Genomic DNA, 20,497 nt, shown 5'->3' with positions numbered 1-20,497 from the left:
CCTCTCTGACACATGTGTATCAGCCTGTGTGCGTGGCTTTGTGTATGTAATATAGAAAGTAAGTAAATCTCTTCACTTTTAGTCATCAGGATTTTTTCCCCCTTAAATCATAATATTCTTTCCCATCAATACTACATGGCTTTAGCAGCCCTGACCTTTCTAGCTGCCTGTTTGGGCCAGTGTTTATCAGATGACCGTTTGACCTCCTTGTTAATTGTACTTAATTACATCCTGTTGTAACATTTTGAAATAAAGAGGAGAGTTTATGGATCTGCTCCAAAGAGCCGAAGACTAAATTGACAGCAGAATTCAGTGGCATGAGGTGCTGAGTCATCTCATAGTTAGGTCAATAGGGGCTGTGCCTTGTCCAGTTGATTGCAACATTGAATCCTGAGGCTGTTCCTTTTCTCTTTAGGAACCTCAGTACTCCTGAGAATAAAATCACACAATATTCTTTGTTCTGAGAAGGGCTTCTCGTCTCTGATTCTCAACTTGGAGATTTCTCCAAAGAGATCAAGAAAGGAGAGACCCATCAACAGCACTGCAAGGACTAAAGTTCACATAAGATGTAAAAGAGACAAGCCTTTGTTGCTACAAGTGATCTTTCTGTGGTTTCAAAAAAATTCATAGTTCCTTATACTTCCCTAGAACTGCCAGTTCCTAGGAGCTTATTGAGAGTTGTAAAATATTTGCTATGAGATTTTCTGTGAGTTGATGATTTATAGGCACATGTGAAGTTTCATTAAAGAGTTGCAATTATCCCCTGTAGTTGCAGAAAAACAAAAACGAAAACAAATCAACATCCAGAAACAGATGCAGATCTTGAAAATGGGCAGTCTAAAGGCTCAGAAAGCAACTTCAAACACTTCTTATTTTATGATGTTTTTCATATAGCTGATGGCTTTTGAAACACATGGCCTTGACCGTACTGTTTCTCTTCCCGTTGAATACGAGATATATAAAGGCTTCCTCTATTGTTGTTGTTCCACAGCTCACTTTCCACAAATTTGATTTATAAGCTTAGCAAACTTGATTATTTAAAATTAAAGAAGACAAAAAGGAATAGAAACTATAAAAGATTAATGCTGAGTGAAAATCTAGTCCCAAGATTTTGAGGATCAAAAGACAAAAGAATACTTCTTCTATTTTATTTTATTAAAACACTGATAATTAGACTGATTGGAGAATGAAGCGCCATGAAGAATTATCTGTCGTAGTAAACTACACATAATTATACCATTACGGTAAAAGTTTTACCATAAAGCATGAGTCATACTCTAGATAAAAAAGACAAGTTACTTGGTGCTGTACTGTGAGTAATGCCCGTGATTACCACTACGAAGTGAACAGTATTCTTGTGCAGCAAGTCTTTCAGGTAGAAACAGTTAAACCTACAATTCAGCTGCACACAATTACATTTACATAGTTAAATGTTTTTTACACGTTGATTTAAGTTAGAACCTTATATAATTAAAAATAAAACACAGAAACTGCTGAATATCATAGTAAGTTGTTCAAAATATCATAACATTCAAATACTCTTCAGTGTTAAGCAGTGGTAAATATAACTGAAATCATATGGTTGAATATGATGACTTTCAAGGAAGCCTTGTTATTTTTTTTCAGAATTTTGAAAGGTACATGCAAGCAACATGACACAATATAGTATCATTTATTAAAGCAGTTAAACATTAGGTATTATTTCAGAATAAAGCTCTTTCTTTTTCTTGATTCCTTGATGTGCTTCTTTATTGATGTCCTCTTACAGTTCTTGAGATTATCTATTTTAACAGCAAGGATCTTCAGAAAGTAATTTTTCATCACTTCTTAAAATAATGAATTAATAATCATCTTTACTGAGGCTGCATAATCATAATGAGATCACATTTAAAATAAGATCAATTTATATATATATATATATATATATAAACTTTTAAATGAAAAATATTTAAATGATAATGTTTCATATATTTTTTTTTTTGTTTATATGGGTACTGGAAAATCCAGAGACAGTTTATGCTAGAATGAATACCATATAGGTTGAAATCATATTGCAAATCACTGGATCAAAGTGGAGGGAGCTATGCCGTTAAGATTAAGAGTATATTGGTTTCCCAGCGGTTGCAGTTTGCTCTCTCCGTATTTGTACATATTCCTTACAAATGGAAAAATACAGAGGATGTGCTTACTATCATGTGTACGTGTACAGGACGGACCTAACGTAAAAGGGGTTCCTCACAGAACTTAAATCGAGAGTCCCTTCCAACCTTAGTCACTCTGTGACCGTGTGATAGAGTGGTTACAGAGAACAGGGATATTACTCATCTTATACATCGACACCAATTATTTCTGCTTGTTTTTTAAAGTGATGACCTTACTCAGATAAATGTTGGATGAACACTTCTTTGTGCTGAAATGCTGCGTTTTTCTTTCTACCTCGGAAATTATTTTCTTGCTTTTTATGTCATTTGACACTCCTGTGTGTTTTTTCCCAAGTCTGTCTGAAGTAACTTACCATAAGGGATCACCACCTATTGTCATGTTACCTGGATGTACTCTGAGGTGTTTCATGGAACAAATATTTTTTGTGAAGACTGCTTTTCATTTCCTCTGGCACTGGAAAAACCCCAGGTGTTTTTTTTCTTCCTGTTGAGGGGATGTATTCTGTATAGGGGCTTATATGTGGTGAAATAATCTCTCTTTGTGAGAACAAATCATCATCAGATTAGACTACCAGAGCTAGAGAGGAAAGAGTGTGTTTTGAACGAGCATACAAGCTGTTAAAATCACAGCCAGCCCCCAAACTGGTTTTTAAAATCTGTTGCCTGTATGTGCCACTTCTCACCACCACTGCCCAGTCTCCTGGCTACTCTTCCTCCTCGTCTTCCTCATGTTTGCCTCCGGGTGTAATGTTTGGGAGGCTCCATCCCTGCTGTGCTTCTGGCCCCATAACTCTGTTTCTCAGCACCACTTCTTAGGCCTTCTAGTGAGTCCTTTGTGTTGGCCAATAACAACCACACAGAGGGGAAACCTTCAAAACAAGGGCTAACAATTTGTATAAGATGAAATTCCAATCTCTTTACCCTTTCAATTTTTAAGGTGATGACTCAGTAAGCACAGTGATTAGCACGATGTACACTTGTGCACACAAATTATAAGTCTGAGGAACTCTGAATTCACTTAAGCCATGCCGAGATAGTAGCCTGTGATCAGCTATTTTTTCAAATGTATTTAATATCTTCTTATATAGCATACAAAAGTAATTTTAATTTATTATATGTAAAAAATGTTTTTCTACTCTCCAAATGAGATGTTCTTGATGGTTTCCTTCCCCGCTGTTGTTGTAGCTGGACTGCTTTTTTTTGCAATGTTTGGTCAGTGTTAATAGGTATGGCTGCTATTAAAATGCTCAGATGTGAGCTCAGGGTAAGCAGGAAATAGCGCCTGTCCAGTCGTATCCCGTGTGGCATGCAAACACAAAGTACATGGAAGTTTTTCTGACAAATTCCGCAGTGGGGATTGGATGGAGTTTGTTAGATGACGTATGCGAGTGGTAAATGGTGGAGTAACTTGCCACCTCTGTGTGGAAGTGAGCAGAGGGTTAACATGAGCAGGAACTAAGGAGATGTGGGAAGATAAAAATGGTCTTTAATGTTTAGCTTTCACTCCCCTGACGGTTGCCCTATGATGATATATGCCCTTTCATCCTTCTCAGAAGTTATGTTCCATCTGTATACTTTTACAGTGTCAAAACAGTTATAACTTACACCTATTTTCTGACCATTGGATCCCAGAGGTATAACTTTTGTTCCTATTCAGTTGCAGCTGAACCCAAGAGGGATCTTTTTTTCTGTCATTTGTTAACCTTGAGGTTGTGTTGATCTGACATCCTGACTTTCACACACAGTCAGAAACCTGGGAATAATTGTTAGTTTTCTTTGTGACGATCTGTGAGTAGAGAAAAACAAAATTAAATACGAGAAACAGTGAAAGTCAATGGACAGATGGTATAAAAAAGTACTGGCGTTGCCAAATCCCAGGCCAAATAGACATCATTGAAAGTACAGACATAATTAACAACCTCAGACATGATGGTGTAAGGATTAGCTAAATGATCTATGAATTATGTCAGAGCTATGTAATACGGTTATCTTATCTCTGGTATGTCCTATCCTTTTGCGTAAAGACTTACTTCTCACTGATGAAACTGAATACAACCAAAAACCCAGTGGATATACATATGTTTAAAATAGGTACTTGTGATTGGAGTACCTTTGTAATGTAGTGTGAGTTAAACCAATGAAGAAATCAGAGGGTCTGTTCTTGTTACATTTGAAACGGCAAACTCTGTGATGTTGTCTTCATTGCCTCCTCCTAGAACCTTGGTTGAGATTTTTCTCTCTTCTGGCACACATTTCTACTGACAGCACAAAATAGGTCCAAATATAATCTGTTACTGCTAATCCTAGAAGCTGTGACCATCTGGACTCTCAGCTTTAAATTTTTTGGAAGGAGACTCGGCTGAGATCCATTCTACCACTGTCAGTAGAATTAAGAAGCACATGCAGATAGTGTATCTTTTGTTGTGCTTTGTGCCACGGCTAAAAAACTGGAGTGAAAGTTTTGCATTCAGGAGGCTGAAGAATACAGGGCCTTATGCTGTTGAAACCAGAAGAAAAGTTAGACTTTGAGGAATCACTTTGACAACTATATTTTATATTAGGATTGTGATAATAACCGAGACTCAAATTCTTGTGATTCTGTTCACTTCTAAAACTCAGTCTATTTATACTGGTTACTTACTTCTCCTCTTCAATTGACCAGGATCAAACCAGTATGAGAAAAACAGAGTGTTGCTTTTCCAGTTATTCTATATAAAAAACTGAAAGTCTTCCAGCATATAATTATTATTGGAGCAGCTGCAGTGTAGCACTTGTTTTGACTTGTTGAGCAAGAACATGGGACTTGGAAGATACAGAGAAGAGTAAATTGAATGAATAACGTATGTTTACAAATTAATTATTCAACAAAACATTGGCTATTGAATGAAGACCAGCAATCTCACTAAAACATCTTCTTTATCCCATGTTTAATGTGAAGTAATAAAAAGGCATCATAGATAATCTCATGGTATACAAAACAGCTGGGAGATTACATGTAAGAAAGCCAAGCACAGTTACGCCTTTCTGGTTGAGGCATTTCTTTAGGTCTGTGCTTAAAAAGATTGCTGGCAGGTACCATCATACGGGTCTTGAGAAATCTTACCTGCTCTGGGTGAATGCTGTATGCATATAATTACTAACTGAGCTTTGATTCTTAAAATAATTAATGAAAAACTTTAATCCTTAAATTAAATTCTTAAAATAATTTAAGCTTTAAATCTTAAAATAATTAATGAAAAGAAAAAAAGAGGTATCCTTTTACATATGCACTTATGTACTACCATGTTTGGTAACTTCCGTTATTTGCTAGTTACTGCCTAATAAATAAAGTTGAATACATTGCATATATCTTTTGAGAGGATTAGGAAGTAGAAATGAGTAATTTCAAAGTCCACCTTCATAATTTAGTGTTTCAAACGATTTCAAACCTGGTGATTCTATGATTCTATGATTCTATGATTTTTACTTTTTCAAAGGTGTATTTTCTTAATTGGTAAGAAACTATGACATCTTAATGATGTCAACAACAAAATTAAGAACTCAGAATTTTAATAATAGGACAGTGCTTTCCTGGTCATTCTCAAAAAGTGTAGTACTAGCTGCTTTGATAAAATACATAAATATACTGACTTTTTTTAAGAACTAAGGAATACCAAAGTTTATATCTTTTAGGACGGAAAGAAAAAATCCATATCTGCTTGAAAAAAGTCCAGGCAAAGTATTCTTTTTTTTTTTATTAATTATCATTTTCTTTTTCTTTCTTTCTTGCTCTAGATTCTGTTGCAGTCACTAGATTTTTTTTGTTGACTTTATCTTGACTTGCATTATTTTGCAATTTATGCAGTTCAGTCTGTGAAATTATGGAAGGGAGAATCTACCATTAAAAGTCTGGATGCAATAAACAATAGATGATTTTTCATTTATTGAAACCGCTACTAACTACACAATATTTCATAAACAATATCAAATTGTACCTAATTTAGTTAAGCAAGATAGCCAAATGCTGGCGGTTGATGTGAATAGCTGACTGAAAGTAAAGAATTTAGTGTAATGACTCTAAATTTATAGCAGCGAGACTTGCTTTAGAATATGTCCCATCAAGCATTCTGCTGTGTGTTTTAATAAGAAAGTATATTTTATGTAAAAGCAATTTACATCATTCTTTCGAACCCACATCTGTAAATGTATAATTACTTTGAATTCAACCGGTCTAATGATAATAAATACAGAGCAACTCAAATATACAGTACTGCGATGAAACAGTTCATAAGGAAAAAAAACCTGATGCAATGAAAAAGAAGCAAAGTCTCTGGAAATTTACCCACTCTAATTAAGCAAAATTCTCACTGATTGTGGAAAGTTTTGCCTCAGTTGGAAGGGTATCAAAATTTGGATTAAGATCTGACAATGAATTTCATGTTTAAGTTAGGATATACGTGGAACGTAATTTGGGGGACACCTATTTTCAACCCTTGCCTATATTTTTGATTTAAGAGATCCTTATATGCCTGCTCTCTGGCTTTGAGGATGGGCTGATCCATTTTGATCTGAAGAGAGTTCCCAAAAGATCACAGTTCAGAAAGGAAATTGGGAACATCCCCAGGACACATGGACACATAACTGAATCCTGTGCAATGTATTTTCCCACCTCAGCCTGGGGAGGGAGATGGGAGGGGAATGAAGAGTTGTTGAGCCTAGATCACTCCCTTTCCCTTACTACTGGCTACAGAATATGCGTGGGTGCCTCCCGCACTCTACTGATGAAAATGGTCAGATAGAAACGCAGAAGATTTGCTACTAAGAGAACAAGCAAATGGGCATATGACTCTGAAGCTTGGCAGTTAAAACAGTTGAACGATTATATTTACACCATACCTTAAACTCTCTTTAGATCATATAAATCTTTTTCCTTTTACTAAATACTTCTATGGCGAGGAACACAATTTTTACCTGTCTGTGGCAGGGGGGTTGGAAGTAGGTGATCTCTAAGGTCCCTTCCAAACTAAACCATTCTATGATTCTATGATTACCAAATAAGGGCCTAATAGCGAATGGAATAAAAAGAAAATCAGATATGGGAATAAAATCTCATTTTGTTCATGTTTTTATCACCAACCCCTGCATTTCTTCTGTATAATGGCCAAGGATGTCCCACTGCTGAGCTACTCAGTGTCTTGGCGGTTAGGATATGGTCATGGAAAGCCGCTGATAGGAATTGAAAAGTCCTTTGACTGAGCAAGGGCTATCTCTCAGCTCTATTCTCTGGAGCTGCAGAAGGGGAAATGTTGATAAACTCCTCTGTTCTTCTTACTGCCTGGTGCAAGACAGTTGACCCTTAACAAACATAAGTGTCTCTGCACTGACTGTCACGCAGCCATTTCTGGCGTCCGAAACAATCTTTTAAGGACAGGCGACTATTTTTGTCAATTTTAAGGTCTAACTCAAAATAGATTTCCCAACTCCAGGACAGGATTCTTACCATTCTATAAAACAGATTAAACTTAATAAAGCAGTAGTGTTTATACAAGTGTTTAATTTTTTTAATAATCACTTGGAAAGCATTTTTCATCACTTGGACTTTAAGAATCCTCTTGATTTAAAATGTTCTGTAGAAGACTGTAGTCCTCATTCAAATGACAATGGTCAGGATGATAAGGCTGCCATTTACTTCACCAAACTCTGAATTAAATTTTGCATTTTTAGGACTTTCAGCTTAAAAATATGAAAGATATGCTTGCAGAAGCATTTCTAAAGCTAATGCTCATTTTCTACAGTGTAAATGCCTAAACAAAGTTTAAAATACACTTTAAAAAATCTGTTATCTGGTATCTTCAACTCAGAATGATATTCTGATGAATGTGCTTCTGAATGTCTCTGTGATGCACTTCATTCAAAAATGTACACCTAGCTTAGCTGTATTTTCTTAAAAATTCCCTTATTCTGCCCTAGGTTCACATCTTTTCTCCCATCCACACACCCTACAAAACATTTGTTGCCTTATTTCATAAAAAGTGAATCACTTAAATAGTCTAACAGTAGAAGAGACAACGTGGTTCTAGAATTTGTATGTTGGTGAGAAGAGCAAGAATGAGTTAAACAGCTATTTGATGTCTGTCTTTTCACAGTAGCACAATAGTTAATTCCTAGGGCCTCTGACCTTTTAGTGTCCTGTAACAGAGCACTTGCATTAATCTGTTGCTTATCTGTCACCTACCACATTTGATATTTCCAGCCTCTGCTTTCAATTATCAGTCATTAGAGGCAGTACTGAGTAATTTCAGGAGAAACCGCTTGGAACCTTTGACCTGTTTTTGTCAGATAACCACAAGTGTTCACTGTAGATAAACTATCATTTCATTATATTCAAGATGTAAACGAGTGTCTTTTGTAGTGTATCAGCTTACTGTAGCCTTTATCACCTTGAAGTGATTAAAACTGACTGGTTTACTTAGTGCTTATACAAAGAATTCAGAGTCAAACAGTGAAATACAGTGAGATTAGTATAAATGGCCTCTTATAGTTAGGAGTGGTCTAAGACCCTCCATTTCACTCTGGCATGTACATTTAGCAGTTAACCAGTGACATTAAGTTGACTAGGGAAGCTTCACTATCCGTGAATCCAGCTGGGATCCTGGGATCTCACACTGTAAAATCGGCTTATTACCACATATCTTTGGTTTGTACCCCCGTTGCCAAAGAAGCTTTCACTTTCCCTACATGTCACCACATACCAACCTCTCTAGCAAAGCAAAGCACATGTCAGTGGGGAGCTAATCACTAATGAAAGAAAGCGTCTAATAGTCCCTCGTGCACTATGACCTAAACTCATTGCTAGGACTAGGAATTTTTAGATTTTTTAAGCTGAGTCAACAGTTAATCAGACATTTATAGAATTGTTAAAACACAGTTTACTTATTATACTGTCCATCCATATATGTGTTTTGTTTGTATTTTTTTCCAGAAGACAAATGCTTTCGTTAATGAGAATTAGCGCATGATATTTTCTCTTGGTGTAAAAGATGACCCCTTTTCCAAAATATCTCTTCGGTGTAAATTTGTCTTGATTCTTCTTGGAGCTGGAGTTATTGTTAATACTGTATGAATATTTCATCAGTTTGCCACATGGGTGGAAAATATCATTCTTTCCCATCTTACACACAGGTGTTTATGATATTCCCCTGAGCTACGATTTGTCTAATGTGACCACAGTGCTGAAAATATTAGTTTCAGGAGGCATAAAAGTAACATTTTAAAAGGTTGATGCTAAGAATCCTGATCAATAAGACCAAAGGAAGAATTTTATTGTAAACAGCACTGACCATAGTATTCCAGGTATTTTCAATTAGAAAAATGATATTTCTCCAATGGTTAAAAAAAGGACTTCCTAATTTTTTGCCTAACCAGTTTTCAAAAGCTGTGATCAGTCCCAGAGAGAAGCGCTTTGGCAGATGAACTGGAATGACATGAGATGAGAACACCATGGAAAAACTGGATGCTTAAAAATCTTAACCTGCATTTTTTGGGCTCTCAGGGTTGAAAAGCTCTTGCATGTGAAATAAAAATATTTGAGGCATTGTGCCCACCCCTCTTCTTCATGTCATTTCAGCAGATAAAGCACCTGAGAGATACCATACTGAGCATTCACGGTTATCCCCGACAAGGCATTTGTTAGATGCAGAAGGGATCAAGGCCTGTGTATTATTTTTTGTTTTAAAACACTCAACATCATTAAATGACATTTTGCTTTTGTAACTTGGCTATTATTCTAATCATTAGTCAATATATTGCAACATCACAGACACTGCTTTGTTTTCCGTCTACTATGTAATGTAAGATCTTAACTTGACTAAATTTATTTTTATGTTTTGTACATTTGGATGACAGAAATTTGCAGTTTGAGGTTCTGGCTTCATATGGAGAGTGGAACCTCCACAGGGTTCAGTGCCTGTTTCCTACAGCCCTTCATCTCTGCAGGCTTTGTCTGCTCCCAAGTTCTATCAGGCCTGTAAATGCTGTCTTGACCCAAGAAAATTCGGAACTGGTGTCCCTTTCAGATGGTACCCTCTCTCTTCCTTGGGTATACACGGAAACACAGATAAGTACTGTCCGCGTGAGCCGTAATAATTAATTTTTGGCCCATCAGGAAGCGGCTATCAGTATTTTTTCAGCAGTTGTGAGTGGTCCTGAAAGAACTTCACTGATGCTGTTGCAGGTATTGTAGAGGTTTCTGCCCAAACTATGACATGAGACGTCTGACACAAAACCCAAGCTGTGCCTGTAACTCTTTTTATTTAACAAACTAAGAAAACCTACTGTGATCACATTCAAAATAGCTCCCTTCTGAGTTGACACACAACTGCATAGTGTGCTGCAAACATTCAAAGCAATTCCACAGGTAATTTTATGAAAGTCTGTTGAGGATTTTCCATTGTTTTTGCTTTCACATCTTCTACTGACAAAACATGGGTTCCTTTGAGCACTAACTTGATCTTGGAAAGAGGGAGCCAGGTCTGGTGAACGGGTGGGTGTTCCGGCACAGTGATGTTGTTATTAGCTAAAAACAGCTTCACAGACAAAGCATTGTAGGCTGGCCCATTGTCTTGACGTTAACTCCGTGTTCACTTTTGCACACCAAGATTGACTGAGGGTAAGAAAATGTTTATATTTGAGCACGCATTCACTTGTACTGAGCGAAACGACCAAGTTGAGCCTTGTCTCACTGTGACAGCTTAGAACATGTTCTATAACTACATCTCTTTGTCTCTTGGTTCCTGAGCTATAGGGTTAATCTCACATTTTTTTGTCTTGGACCTTGTATGTGGAGACAACTGCTGTTTCCAAACTAACGTTACTAATAGTAAGTAACTAGGCAAAAGGAAACCTCAAACTCAAATACAGGCCAGGAGCACTGGCATTTAAACCTTTTATTCAGTGTCTAATTCTCCAGCGCTTACTCATAGTGAGCAGTGCTTAGTTACCCATGCATGGTGGTAAGTATTTGTTGAATAAATAGTAATCAGAGGTATCAGAAAGGGTCACTACATTAAGTCTGTCTTTAATATAGTTTTCATTTGAAGGTTATTGGCATATCTGCTCGATGTTAGCTTTGAAATACTCAGTTACAACCTTAGAAACTTTCAGCAGGCTCTTTGCACTAGAAAAATCCTCCCCGGTCCAATGCATTTGCATATGTTAATCTCTGCCAAATCCTCTCCAAAATGAAAGGCTTTCAATGGATGTTAAAAAAAAAAAAGCAAACAAACTTTAAACCTCAAGTCAGATCTCTGTATATATCTCACAGTTTAGAATCAGGTAGTGGAGCTGCTAAATAGCCTGTATCCTGTTTCTCTTCAGTAGCAGCCCATTCGTCTCCAGGTACAGAGCAACCAGTTTAAATGCTTCTGCTTCTTTTCTGCTTTACTTTTTCAACATAGTGGATGCTGGCAAACCCATGTAAGCTAAATACGCAGCTGAACCAAGGAAACCTCACAGTTAGCAGACAATTTTCCTTTTGTCAGCCAGGAGAAAGTTTATTTTCATAGAAGACCAGGTGTTCTTATAACCTATATATTTTATTTTTGGTGATTCTTAAGGCAACAGAGAATTGTACATTTAAAAGAAAACATGCTAATCAAAACAACGATAGTTTTAGAAGAATGAAAGAGAATTATATTGTAAGGGACTAGTTGCATAGACACAGATGACTTAACTAGTAACTACTGCTCTGAAAATGATGTAAATACTTTTCTTTCCATAAATTTCACTTAAATATGTTCATAACAGTACCCTCACATGGGAAGCCCAAAACATGTTTGCTTTTTTTAATTTTAGTACATTTCAATTTTGTAAGAACACATGTACATTACAACAATAGGTATATGCAGGTTTATATATGAATATTACATATTTATAGACACACATATATGCATTGCGTCTGTAGACAAAATTGCATGGATGTACACAGATACATGAGCATACAAATATAAATATACATCTCTACTGTAATAACATACGTATTTTATTATTTATGCGTGTAACATTTAGTAATCCAAATCTTCTTCAGAACTGACATTGTTCCTTCCTCAGACTGGTGGACTTGGTACTAAAACGCAACAAAAGAGCAGAGGTTGTAGGAGAAAGCATTTAGTAGAGCTGAGTGCAGTCCTAAATGTTTAGAATGTTATCCAAACTGAATCTCATCTCTGAGTGTTTTCGGCTTCGTCCACCATCAGTTAAGCAAAGCATCTATCTCATGAGGCAGGTGGAACTTTTCTGTAAGTGAGAAGTTTTCTCTTCTCACAGAGCACAGCTGCTTCACAGGTCAGTGATGCATTGCACTCTGTGGCAGTGGAAACCATGGATCATTTTCCATTCCACATCCGTAAAATTTGAAGTATTAATCCCAGAAGATGATCATCAGCCAGTGCTGTGACCTGTAGATTCCCTTACCACATCAAAACACATATTACATGGCAAAAGTTGCTCCTAACTCAGGGTCAGAACTGCAGCAGACAGTGGAATTAACCCCAAATCAGTTGTAAATTCAAATAAACAAAAATCCTTTGTTTAATCCCCCTTAAAATTCTGTGCAATCCTGAATTAAACAATGATGATCTTAACTTTTTCATTTAAATTCTAGCCGTGTCAGAAGCAGTGGGAGCTGCACCTGCACCTACCATACCTTTAAGGGAACTTCTCAAGCCCGGACTGGTGGTCCCTTTGCCACCACGGCGCCAAAGCCGCTCAGCCTTAACTCATGGCTCCTTTTTCTGACATAATATGATGCTCATGCCATTAGAGCGCAACCAGCGTGTGTTAATTCATATGATGTAACTGCTTCTCGAATATATAGTTGTCACAGAGCACTTTAGTACTACTTCAGAATTTATTACCTTAAGCAGAAATTAGCAGTATTCTTCTCATCTGTCTGGTTATTAGTGGCAATTAGTGTTTCCCAAAGTTATCTGTGGCTCTGACGTAGCTACCGCTGTGCTTATGACTACACTGAAGTCCTAAATCCTTTCACAGCTTTTAGTTTATCCATATTTCTAGTTACTTTACAACATGCTCTCTTTCAGCTTTTTTTTGATATTCTTTCCACTCCAGTTTCTGGAATTTGTATAAAAGCCACCAAAGTTTTTTTTTCCTTTTGAACTGAAGACACTGGGCTGGTGGAATTTCCTTTAACTGGAAGTATGTCTGGGCTTGTGGTTTTATTATTTGCACAGTTTTATATTGTCCTATTTGTTTACTTCCAAGCACAGGGAATGCTCTATTAATCATGGGAAATGGGCATTTGTTTCACCTCTTTAATTTACAGTCAACTCTTTTTCTCACAGTTGAAAGGGACAAGGACTTCTCCCACCAACGAAGGCACTACAAAGAGTTTCGCTTTGACCTTACTCAAATCCCGCATGGAGAGGCAGTGACAGCAGCCGAATTCCGGATATACAAAGATCGAAGCAACAGCCGCTTTGAGAACGAAACAATTCAGATTAGCATATATCAGATCATCAAGGAGTATCCAAACAGGTACCATGTTGGCTGGAATGTATCATATGTTGAATAAAGTCTCATGTTCCTGTCTTAAGTAGGGAGATAACAGCTGATCATAAGCATACCCTCAGCAAAGCACCACTGTTATCGCTGTGGGTTGAGTAGTATTAATTCCTAGGCAACAACAACAAATACTGGGCAAGAATAAAAGTTAACTTCAATGTAATTTATTCCAGGTTTATTGAGAGTTACATGTCCAATCTCACCAAATAATCTGGCCCTGCACAGAGGGGGTGAGGGTTCATCATAGTAAACAAATGGTGGAGTCGTATGCACGGTCTAAGCATCTGGAATTGGGAAACACACCATTTGCTGACATTGAGGTACTACCAGCCAAGATTCATTTAGCTCCTTAAAGGCAGATAGATGGTTCAATTTTGTTTACTTTTGAAAGAACGTGGATTTTTTTTTTTGCATATGTTTTAATGAATGCAGTTGAAGGATAAAGTCATGCACTAACTTTAAAATGATGCTTGCACACTTAACACATGCTGCTCACCATAACTGAAAAATAAAAACAAATACGACATTACACATAAGCAAATCCATGAATCTTAGTTTGCAGAGCTCTGTTTGTGGCATGTTTCCAAAACTCTTCAAGACCTGAATAAATGACCCAATTTCCCCAGGCAAAGTAACTATATACCTGAAAACTCCCATTAAAAACTAGTAGAAATTCCAAGATTCTGCTGTAAAAAGCTATATACAAAACTAATTTGAAATTAATTTGTAATTAAATTATTTTATGTATTTTCTCAGAAAACTGGGAGGAGGGGAGAAGTTTTGGTTTGAGGTAAACAAAAACTCTCACTCATTTTGGAACAGATAAAACATCTTTGTCCTGTTCTGCAAAAGCAAAGACAATGGCAGCCTAAGCTTGCAGAGTATGGTGGAGGAAAATAATATCCCATCACCGGTTATCTTGAAGGCTGGACCAGGGTTCAAATTTCTTTTCTGTCCACATAATCTTGAGCTTGTACCTTCCAGGTGAGATCTCTGAACATCAAATTATAAAATTTTTAGGGCTATAAAGAGGGAGTTATTTTATATCAATGGAGTAAAACCAACAGGAGGGAAAGAACCCATCCTTCCAGAATATTCCTTGCTTTCTTAGTAAATTTAGGCAAGAACAAAACAGTGCAGGATTTTTTTTACCTTTGTCTTCAACATGCAAAATTTCTTTTGACATATGTTCTAAAAGAAATTTCCTGGATGAAGGAATGAAATGGGAAGGAGAGAACCATATCTTTTTAGAGAGAACAGGTCAGGCTAGGGTGATGAATCTTCATCTGCAAACTCAACTGAATATTTTAAGGAACTAAGGGGAAAAGCTAGTTTTTCTAATCGATTTGATATTGTCTTTTATATAGATATTTATTTATATATTTATAATATATTTTATATATTTTGCCAGTATGTGGTTTCTGTTCTATTTGAAACCCTTAAAGTCTATTCTTGATTTATTTCAATACATAAACATAAATTTATAAAAGATTTTGATTTCTACTTATAAACAATAAAAGAGCCATGTCCCTTAAAGGAAGCATGATTCTGGAAAGGGGGACATGCAATGATATACCACCTATTTTTTTCACCACTATACCTACAGAGACTTGAGATGTAGAATTAGTGTTTCCCTTCTATTGTTGATTTTGCCAGTCTTTACTCATATATGCAATACATAGAAGCAAATGCTTCAGTGGGACAGGGAGGAAGAAGACCACAAGTTCTCCTATGTTTGAATTAGAAAAAAGGAACTTTTCCTGTTTCCGTGTTCATATCTCCAGACAGAAGAGTTTCTAAGATTATTTTATCTTCTTTTTATTTTTGCAGTAAAGTCATGGGTTTTGTTTTAAGGTCCAGACTTCATTAATGTTATTCTTGACGTTGGCACCTCAGATTTGTCCTACATATGTACACAAGATTTATGTGCATAATTTTCAGAAGATGCAACTGCAGAATGTGAGGGTGAGAAAATTGTGAGTGTAGTGAGACACTGAAACAGATTGTTCAGAAAAACTGTGGATGCTCCCTCCCTGGAATCATGAAGGACAGGTTAGATGGAGCTTTGAGCAACCTGGTCTAGTGGAAGAAACCCCATCACAGGGGGGTTAGAACTGGATGATCTTTAAGGTCCCTTCCAACTCAAAATACTCTATGGTTTTATTATTCTATGGTTTGACTCTGCTTCTCCGCCCTTCTTTGCTTTGAACAGGAAATGTGCATATCTGACAGTGCTCTGCAATCCCAAACTCAGTCCTGCTACGCTTTCAGGCAAGGAGCGGTCAGTTTGTGCAGTTTCCGAGTTGAAGACTAAGGATTATGTTGTAGTCTCAAACATTTTTCTGTCTCTGTAGTAGCATGGCAGCTGAAATGTGTGTGTATGGAATTCGCTTGGAGTTTGCTGAAATGGCAGTCTTTGAGATTGAAATTCTCTACTTGTTCTAAGTAAGTGTCTAAAGCACAGTCCACGGCAAAGGCAAACTTTCCTACGCAGCCTTGCCAATGTACTGCTACCCGGATTTTTTCTCATGACGAAAGTAATGTAGTCCAACAGGCCAAATCCTTGTTCATGATGTGGTGGCAGCTAGCCACTAATTTAACTAAACCTCAAGGTTTCTTCCTGCGTTAGGGAATCCTCAAGTGGCATTAAGATACTAAAGCAGCTCTCTGGAATGAGGCGAGAGGTGAAGCAGCATTACGGGGATGGCCTGTTACCTAGTCATCATCATCTGATCCAGTCAAAAACTTCCCTGGGTTTCAAGGAACGTGTAGATGGTTTATTCCACCTTTTCTTCCTTAAGTGACCCAGGAGATCTGAAGCTTCTTAGACATTCTGCCCACAGCCCTTTTGCTTAAATTCTTGATTGTGGTATCATTTCTGCTGCAGACAACTGGCTGTTTGGGACCAGGCTGAGATCACTAAACTTAAACAGCCCCCATAAAGGTAAAGCCAATCAACTGTATTTTGCCTGAATATGTTCACTGTTGCATTTCAGGCTATTTACGACATAATGCCTTACTTTTTTATTATGTGTTGTGGGCTATTTTTTAAATAGAGATATTTTTTAAATTAGAGCCAAAATTTGCAGCTGTTTTTCATTTTAAGTATGATCTCTTTTTTTTATTATTTTTACAGAATAAAGGAGAATTTTGAAAATAAAAATGTCACAAAACGTGATGAGAAATTTGAGTGAATTACACCAGCTAATGGGGCAATCTTGATCCCAGTACTCTCTGTGCTGTCACAGGGGTCAGGTTTTGATGCCATGCTGTGAAAAAAGTTGGGATTTTTCTTGACAAATAATTTGAATTTCTATAGTAAATTGCTGTTATGTGGGCCAAATAATTATCACTGGCCTGGAGACAATTTTTTTTCTATTCTGCTATGTGCTCTGGAAAATTGATCCTAGTTTTCTCTAGGTTCCCACAATTTTTTTGTTCATTTGCTGAGTCACTGAGTAGAAACATTCTGCCTCTTTGAGTTGATTAACTTAGCCAGATCACGACGCTTGTAGGCAGGTAAACAAGAAGACCGACATGTCAATGCCAAAGACACTTCTGTGTAAGTTTCTGCTGCAGTACAAAAAAATAAAATCACATTGAGGAGAGATCCAGAGGTGAAATTCAACCTTTATAGGAATTTCTGGACTGTACCAGTAGTAGTGCCCTATTCTGCATATGAGGCACTGTGCATCCTGACTTTTGAGAACATTTCATATCTGTCCCAGCAAAGTTTGGAGCTGAAAGACTCTATATGGGAAAACAATTGTATATTCTAGGAGGACATAAGACAAAGGTGAAATTACAGCACTGTGATACTCTAATATTTTATATTCCAAATAATTTTACAGTTTTCTATTAAATGTACTAAATGATACAAGAAATATTTATAAATAAACATCTTAGTGACAACCTCATTCAGAATTAAACCTTTCAGCTTTAAAGTTCTGATAAAAATGCTTGTTAGAGAAAAAAGTTGGCATTTAAGACTCCAGAGAGTACTATTTATGAGCTTGCGGTACGTTGTTAATTTGTTCAGTGCTAGCATAGCAGGTCAGGTTCTTTTGAATTGAAAGGCTGTTTTCATGTTAGCTCCAGAGGGAGAACGTATGTTTTCTGCTTGTGTGGCCATTAGCGCAGTTTATTAGAATGAAAGTGGTAAGAGTCCAGCAAAAGATTATCCTTTAACAGAACTAAAAAAGGTGACTTGAAAGAAAGACCTGTCAATTTTCTTTTTTTTTTTTCTTTTTTAAAAAAAGCACCTTTATAATTTCTGAGCTCTTTAGCTTGATTCTGCGGCTATTTCTTATACTTAAGTAAATATATGCTTGTCATAGCTCATTTAGTCTTATTTTCTGACTGTTGAACAACCACTGTTTCAAAAGCTACATGAGTTCATTTTTTTCGGTATCGGACCTTCTAGGTGCATTGCAGTGTTTAGTCTAGATAGGACAGTGACTTCCTACAATGTTGTTGTGATTAAGCAACATAAGAAGAGTGTAATTTTAGAATTGGACAGAAATGGACAGAAGAGCATTGTAATTTTAAACCCACTTTTATACACAAACCCTGTATTTCTGCTGCCTATATGATAACAATATGATTCCCAGGTCTGTATAGCCAAGTCTGTCTTTAGTTCACTTGAACAGTCAGAATTTAGAAAAAAATATATTTTCCTGCATAGTATTGTTTTGATTACTATTTATTACAAAAAAAAAAAAAGATAAGTTTCTATACCTATAAATTTAAGTTTAAAATGCTGAATGGTGAAAACAGTTTCTAATAATGCATACTGCTTTGTGGAAGCGTATGAAATGAAACTAATGAGAGTTAAATATCTTGCGGTCATTTTAGTAAATTATTTGTAATACAGATGTGGTTCTGGAATCAATTGTGTCAGGAGATACGTGAAAGCAGAACAAATAAACGATCCATACTAAACATTTAGTAACACGATTATACTAACTCCCCAGAGCAGCCCTTCTGAATTACTGGAAGATTTCATGGAACAAATTTGAGAACCAGGGAACTGAGGGTTAAAATGTAATTATTACTTTATTGAATAGATATATGATTTCTACTTTGATATATAGACTTATTTTCTAAACATCTATACTAATATGAAACTGTCTGAACTGTCATTTATTCATGTTTTGTCATAAGATACGGCCGCTGTCATCTGTTATTAATAACAGATTTTTTTAGCAATGCTATGCCTTTGTATTTCAGTTGAAATTGGAACATGATTTTGACGTTTTTTGTCTTTTACACTGAATGTTTTATAAAAGTTAATCTTCCCAATACATTCTAGTGCTGAAAGATGAATCCTTTATACGCAGCCTCAATTACATATTTTGTGTATTTATATCTGGAAACTGGATTTTTCAGATTTTCCAGAGCTGTAGTTTTCACATTCTGAGACTCATTTCAGAAAGGTCTCTCAGGGGAAATATCTGTATTATACTTAACAATCGCTTGTTAGATACAGCATATGCTGCACTGTGTGGTGATGGGGATATGTCAAAGGATTATTCATTTGGACTCCAGGAAATTATTGTCAGCAAGGAAATTAAGGACAAAAAATAATAATATTTGAATGCCTTAACTCTCTATTTTCTTTAACTTAGGGATGCAGACTTGTTCCTGTTAGACACAAGAAAGGCTCAAGCTTCTGATGTGGGCTGGTTTGTATTTGACATTACTGTGACCAGCAATCACTGGGTGATCAATCCACAGAACAATCTGGGCTTGCAACTCTGTGCTGAAACCGCGGACGGTAAGATCGTAACTGCAGATTACGCCGTATGTGCTCGTGTCATCTCTTGCTGGAAATCTGTTCTGGATGGGTGTTTTTTAACTTGACTGGATGACAAAGTTTCTAAGCAAAGAACACAAGTCTTGTCCTGCGATAGATATAGTGGGGAAGATTTCTACTATTCTTAATTCTGTAAAACATTGTAATTATAAGGGTAACTCAATCAAGTTAAATTAAACGAAGCTTGGGCTAAACGTGAAGTTCCATTTTAATGTTCTTCCACTGATGATTACATCCAGGAAACTCAAGTAGGTTTGTGGAATTTATGTTTTAGAAAGTTTCTAAACATCTAAAGATCTTTCCTGACTGAAGCACAGAGAAAGACATTGAAAAAAAAAATCTCAGAACAGTTCAGAAATCTCCTCGTAGCTGTTTATACCGGTACTAGAGCAAAAGTAACAATAAGATAATGTGGGATTTTTTTTTCTATGATTTGAAAAAGTTTTAATCGTGAAATGGGTTAAAAATTTGAAATATTGAAAATTTAATTACCTGAAAATTTGAAAGAACATTACAGAAACTGAAGCCAAAGCTGTGGGGGGTTTGGTAAAAATTTACTAGACTGCTACATTATTCACAGTTACACTCTTCATTAAAAAGTGAAAATGCATCTCAATGCAAAATAACATTTTTAGAGGAAATGTTCTTTACTTAGACTTCTTTTAGAAACTCATAAAAAGAGTCTTATATGCTGGTTTTTCTGTGATGGTTCACTTAATCCATACTACTTTACAAGCAAAGTTTCAGATTTAGCTCTTTCTTGTCAAAAAGCTTTTTATGTCAGAGGTCAGGGGATCTATGATGCCAGCTAATCTAATCCTTAGCTGACATAATGTTAATGAGTAGCAGAAGAAACCCTGGTGTAAGGATTAATATTTTTTCCTTCTTTCTTTGTTCTGGCTACATTTTCTCATTGTTTTTGATCTGAATTCTCCCTCAGGCTCAGCTGGGCTGTGAACAA

General features: G+C 36.4%; 1 protein-coding gene across 3 annotated transcripts in view; it reads left to right on the top strand.

Moving 5' to 3' along the window:
• The window catches only part of BMP5 (bone morphogenetic protein 5), a 56,357-nt gene that overhangs the window by 10,374 nt on the left and 25,486 nt on the right, over nucleotides 1-20,497 (top strand). For all 3 annotated transcript variants that reach the window (XM_054064014.1, XM_054064013.1, XM_009567773.2), the window contains 2 exons: nucleotides 13,502-13,694; nucleotides 19,349-19,497. In XM_054064014.1, the coding sequence (XP_053919989.1) occupies nucleotides 13,502-13,694; nucleotides 19,349-19,497 (342 nt within the window). The remainder of the gene's footprint in view (nucleotides 1-13,501; nucleotides 13,695-19,348; nucleotides 19,498-20,497) is intronic.

Source organism: Cuculus canorus, chromosome 3, assembly GCF_017976375.1.
Source record: "Cuculus canorus isolate bCucCan1 chromosome 3, bCucCan1.pri, whole genome shotgun sequence".
NCBI classification, from domain to species: Eukaryota; Metazoa; Chordata; class Aves; order Cuculiformes; family Cuculidae; genus Cuculus; species Cuculus canorus.
Note: the sequence above shows the minus strand (reverse complement) of the source record. Positions and strands in the feature narration are given on the sequence as shown.